The sequence below is a fragment of the Sprattus sprattus genome (genome assembly GCF_963457725.1).
Source record: "Sprattus sprattus genome assembly, chromosome: 4".
Taxonomy (NCBI): Eukaryota; Metazoa; Chordata; class Actinopteri; order Clupeiformes; family Clupeidae; genus Sprattus; species Sprattus sprattus.
In genome coordinates this window covers 20,560,593-20,566,592 of record NC_137923.1, presented here as the reverse complement: position 1 = coordinate 20,566,592, position 6,000 = coordinate 20,560,593, and the positions used below count along the sequence as shown (strand labels likewise).

At 46.9% G+C, this 6,000-nt stretch overlaps 1 protein-coding gene across 1 annotated transcript in view; it reads right to left on the bottom strand.

The window, feature by feature from the left end:
• The window catches only part of fndc3ba (fibronectin type III domain containing 3Ba), a 109,172-nt gene that overhangs the window by 39,934 nt on the left and 63,238 nt on the right, over nt 1-6,000 (bottom strand). The window contains exons 5-6 of the mRNA XM_080837948.1: nt 4,534-4,765; nt 3,825-4,172 (exon numbers count right to left, since the gene is read on the bottom strand). Coding sequence (XP_080694074.1) covers nt 3,825-4,172; nt 4,534-4,765 — 580 coding nt within the window. The remainder of the gene's footprint in view (nt 1-3,824; nt 4,173-4,533; nt 4,766-6,000) is intronic.

The following is a 6,000-nucleotide window of genomic DNA, read 5'->3' as shown; positions in this document are numbered from 1 at the left end:
GTTAGGCTTACGGAGGCCTCTGTATTACACATATGAGGTGGGCTTTGTTGTTATTTGTTCTCTGTCATCCATTCAGTTGGTCCCAAAGAGGAGGCCTAAACCTCCCGTCCATCCTGAGCAGGACCTGCACAGGGCCCCACTGCTGCACCTCAACAGAGCTCCAGCACAACCTACACCTCAAGGACCTCGGATTACCACCACAGCGCTTCCCTATGAGAGCCAGGGGCGGGAGGTGAATGTTCTCCACTACTGACCTGACTGCATATTCCACAAACTTACCCTGCTGACTCCATAACTTGCCAGTGCCCCTATTTAGTGCAGTCTGACAGCAGGGTGTTTTCTGTCTAATAATGAAAACCAGTACTAATGGAAATCAGAAATTGGCCCAATTTCTCGACTCTCCTCTCTCCGCGCTCTCTCTCCTCTCTCTCTCTCTCTCTCTCTCTCTCTCTCTCTCTCTCTCTCTCTCTCTCTCTCTCTCTCTCTCTCTCTCTCTCTCCTCTCTCTCTCTCTCTCTCTCTCTCTCTCTCTCTCTCTCTCTCTCTCTCTCTCTCTCTCCTCTCTCTCTCTGCTCTCTGTCTGTGCGTGTGTGTGTAAGGAGAAGTGCTGACAGAAGTGTGCACTCAAACATGGTGTTTCCATGATGTCACTGTCCAGCTACACACAGCTGCTCTTACTGCTCTTACCTGAATACATTGGAAAAACATGTGTGTGTGTGTGTGTGTGTGTGTGTGTGTGTGTGCATATGTGTGTTTGTGTTTTTGTCTGGGTGTGGGTGTGCGTATATGTATGTGTGTGTGTCTGTGTCTGTGTCTGTGTCTGTGTCTGTGTCTGTGTCTGTGTCTGTGTCTGTGTCTGTGTCTGTGTCTGTGTCTGTGTCTGTGTCTGTGTCTGTGTCTGTGTCTGTGTCTGTGTCTGTCTGTGTCTGTGTGTGTGTGTGTTTATGTGTGTTTATGTTTTTGTTTATGTGAGAGAAAAAAGAGAGAGAGAGAGAGAGAGAGAGAGAGAGAAGACAAATTAAACAGCACTTTATTCTGGTATTTATATTCTTAACAACTCAGTAAATTGATTCTTTGAAAGAAAGGAAAAACAGGTTGTAAAATGAAAGACTCAGTAGTCACAGCACAGAAAGCAAACAGAGCATCAATAGTGGTAACAGACTGGTACAGTGGTTAAGCCATGAAACACTGTCTCTTTTGAAACAAAAAGGGCAGTCTTGGCAGATCGCTGGGTTCCCTGGTTCAGATCCCTAGGTTCACCAAACCTGTTTCTTTAACAGTTATTTGGACACTGATTTTTCGGTTTTGGTTTAACCGATCAGTAACTAATCAGTAAAGTCTATTCCCTGCCAATGTTGTTTCAGTTTCACACCTTCATCTGTTATAAGCACAGTCTTACACCGAAACAACAGTCTGTCAATGACATCTCAAGCCCAAAACGTGCCATTAGACCCATTGGGAGCCCCATGCAGAAACATGAGGCAACATGCTGCAGTTCTGCTGCATAACTATACCAGCCCTTGTCCTCCTTTTTCCTAGGTAATTACAATATACCCTGAAGTAACTAGTGTCAGTTGTCCCTGAAAATCAACCAAAAGTGCTTGAATATTAGCTAAAATCTCTGTTGGTGGATTAATACAGGTTAGTTTGTGCCACACAGAAGACTCCTCCACTATATCATTCACCTGTTCAGGTGCAGTTGTCAGGGATTCTTTGGTGGTAGACTCAGCCTGTCCAGTCTCCAGTCACAGTGGACCTAATCACAGCACCGGCCTTTTCAGATCCATCGGCTACAGAGGAATCCCCACCCCTCAGGGTCATCTAATTTGTGCATGTCCAGAAAGAACTAAGCCTGATGAAGGGGGGGTTAAGAGGGCCCATGTTCGCAACAAGCAGCTCTGAGGGGGGCAGATTCCTCTACCGCGGATGGGTCTGAGAAAAATCAATTCAACATGCTCAATTGGCCGAAAAGCCGCCAACAGGGGTCTGACTAGTGCCAACAGTGTGGGACACACGACAAAAACAACGGCCACAGACGCTCATCAAAGGCCCTACATTGGCAGACTGCCAGCTTGGTGTGTCAGGGGCTTTATGGTCGCTTGCCCCTCCCTATTGAAACGCTTTTTCCAAGTCTAAAAACCCACTGTTCCATGTTCCACTATAAATATAAATCATTGTAAATACATTCTTTCCATCATACCACTGTGTCCTTGCTTCAGTACATCTTGTAATTCACAAACTTTAAACCAAATGGCCCGCTCGTTAAATGACAGGGGAACTAATGATTAGTTATTTGGGATGAAATGGAACTCTTTAAAAATAATAGGTATGAATGGGAAGAAATGTCTGACTGGTTTCCACTGAAATTGCAGGCATGGAAAATTGATAGCTGGATGGTTGACAACTATGTCATAAAATCAACAATGCACTCATACAATGGTTATTATATAGCTCTTTTGATAGTTCAAATGAACTGAAGGCTCAATCCCTCAGCCTTCCAAACAGCACCTGGCTTCTCATGATAAACACACTGAGCTCCCTGACAGTTCCCTTAGTTCAGTTCTTATGACAGGAAGTTCTCCTCTGCTCCGGAGCAGGCCAGAAGCGCCAGTCAGGCCTTCTCCGCAGCGCAGGTGCGACAGCGAAAAGGTCACCTCCGTCACCAGTTGCACTGATGAGTACCTGCATCAGAGGTGCAGTTCAGATAGAACACACTGGTGGTGGTGGTGGGGGGCAACACACACACACACACACACACACACACACACACACACACACACACACACTCACACACACACACACACACACACACACACACACACACACACAAACAGGTTCTTAAAAGTGTCCATGACGGTGCTCATCTTGATGGGGTGAACCAAGGCCTGCCTCAAAATGTCACGACCGGAGGCCTGATAAGACCCATGCGGCGTCCGCAGCCCCACTCAAAGGGCCCCTTCATGGGGAAACGTGACTCCTCAGGTATGTGGGCTGGCTCTCACTCGAGGCCCCTGCTGGGCAACAAGGGCCACATTGTGGGCGCTGGAAAAACGATAGCACAGAGATGGGATCCAACTATGCAGTTTTTGAGGGCAAACCAGACCCCTCAGTCTCAGCTGTGTGATCATCTGTTTTCTTTTTTTACTTCTCTCTGAATATATTTCTCTCACACACACACACACACACACACACACACACACACACACACACACACACACACACACACACACACACACACACACACACACACACACACACACACACACACACACACACAAACACACACACACAACTATTCATTCCCATAAGCGAAATGAAGAAAGTGTACATCAACAGGGTGTTATGATGATAGCATTGGTGAGCAAATGTCAACAGTGAAGCCATTTGCTGACTAACAAGAATCTGTGATGATGCCAAAGCTTGTGTAAAAACATCTGGGAGAGACAGGTACAGACTGGTTGGCAACCCCTCACTGAGCTGTGCTGCCTAAGGTTTTAATTTCCCCACAGGGAATTCAGCTTTCAAAAGAGAACAGCGTGTAAAACTGTCATGACATGCCTCCCGCAACCCTTTTCACTATAAACAATGACAATGTGTGTCACTCCCACGGAGACTATATAGCCCCTAAGGGGAGAAGAAGAGGAGAGGAGAGGACACACACACACCATGAAAATCTCTTCATTTGTTTGGTGTGTAAAACACAGAAGCGTGTAATACGCGCCATCGGAAGAGTGGGACTGAATTGCAAAATATAAATAAAATATTAAGATGCGCTCAAACACTGGTGTCCACACGCATGCATCCCCAATCTTGCTAGTCACGCACCTTGGAGGTCTGGTTCGCTGCTTCTTGGACTGCTGCGTGGCCCCCGGTTGCTCTTCTTGGCGCTGGGACTGCCGCCTCCTCCTCCTCCTCCTCCTCCTCCTCCTCCTCCACCACCACCTCCACCACCACCACCACCTCCACCGCCGCTTCCCCCCACGCTGCCATGGCTTTTGCTGTAGCCGTTGTACATGCTGTTGCAGCCCATGGTGCTCTTGTAGACGGAGGCGGGAGGGCTGTTGAGGCGGTTCTGCCGGTCCAGTTGCCTCTCCTTGGGCATCTTCTTGGGCTGTGGTTTGCTGTACTGCTCTTCCCGGTTGATGTAATTCATGCCGTACACTGGAATGATTTCTAAAACGGCACAAATTAAAAAAATGAAAAATACAGCTGCTGGCATTGCACCCTCAAGCTACATTGCATTACTTCTTAAATTGGCATGGCTAAGGGCAAGACCTATAGTAATCTTCAAAAGAGGCTTCAAGTGAAGAAATTGTCACTCTGAACTGAACAGGAGCGTACTGTTTACTTTTGTCCTTCTCTATGGATCATTTAGAAATTATCATTCTACAAAAAAGCGATACATTTCTGGTAACTCTAGGTGACACATGATGGAAACCATGTGATGGAGACTACTATAAAGGACTATAAAGTGGTAAGCTACTCTGTCTCTGTCTCTCACACAGTCTCACACAGCGCTCTGGCTGTGTCTTACCTTCTCCATACATGGGTGGGAGGTGATGCTGGTAGTACTGGTGGGGAGGCATGTCACCAGGGCTGACAGGCGGGTAGAAGGCCGTGTGCGAGTTGGGGATGAAGTGGGGGTGGGTCATGTAGGGGGGCAGGTGGTGGGTCGGGGAGATGGCCGGGGAGTAGCTGGGGGGGTAGCACTCGTGGGACTGGGGGGTGACCACCACCCTCCGAACCCCAGTGTTATCCTCCAGCACCTGGGAGGAGAGCAAAAGGAGATGGAGGAGGAGAGAGAAGAACAGAGGACAGGATAATGGAGGGGTGAACCGAGTAGGACTTCAGACTGAAGAGGGGGAAAAGTGCCTCAGAAAACGTGTAAAATAGCTAAGCCCAGCGAAGTCCACAGCCCAACATCTCCTGGACGATTCTTGGGAGCAGGCCTAACCCTACAGCAGTCAGCACAGCTTACCTGGCAGGAAGCTGCAGGAACTCTGGCCTTACTCAAGCTCAAGCTTAAACACGGTTTACATGCAGGGGCCACACTCACTCACTCACATCAGCCAATGTGCTCACACACAGCCAGAAATGCTGTGTGAGAGTGTTCATGTGTGTGTGTGTGTGTGTGTGTGTTTGTGTGTGTGTGTGTGTGTGTGTGTGTGTGTGTGTGCTGTGCATGTGCGTGCTTGCAGAGGGAGTTCCTGACCCCTACATTGAGGACAAGTTCTCTGTCAAGTACTCGGTTATCCAATTTTCTACTACTGTGAGACTGGGTGCAATACAAACTCCTCTCTCTTTCTCCTTCTCTCTCTCTCTACCCCAGGCTTGTTTCATCACATTAAGAGAAAGCATGTGGTCTTATTTACATATTCCACATGTTAAGAGCATGAGAGGAAAAGGGCATATTAATGACAGAATGTATGACTTGAGTGCCAAGAACACAAATGGATAGTCTCTCCGGCTCCTCAACCCCTGTCAGAGAAACACAAGTGTCTATACGTTTTCTCAGTAGCTGACAGAAGAGCAAAATAAGTTTATAAAGACTGAGAGTTTATGAAGACTAAGATGTCAGTGTGAATGACTACTCCAAGAGTCAGGTGTTGAACTTTGACATTATGTGTGTGTTTTTTAAAGGAATGTTTTGCCAGTGCATTAAATAACATCTTAAACTTGAAGAAGTTCATGTGTAACTGGAGCTAATAATGAAGCTTTAGAATCAGAAAAGAGAGGCCCTGTGTGGTCTGTTGTTTCAACCTGAAATAATAGGAAGAGCGGGACACTTTTAAATCACACAACTTCATAACATCTTCACAACTGCATTATTATTTCACATTCACAAAGTGTGATATTATTTCATAACAAAGCCTATTTTGAGGGATTACATCTGCTAAAATAATCATTACTTCATATTTCTTTGCTTGTGAGACCACATTTTCCTCAGGGTCTCTCCTCTCTCCATCCGACCCTCCACGTTTTCCTCAGAACAGTAATCCCA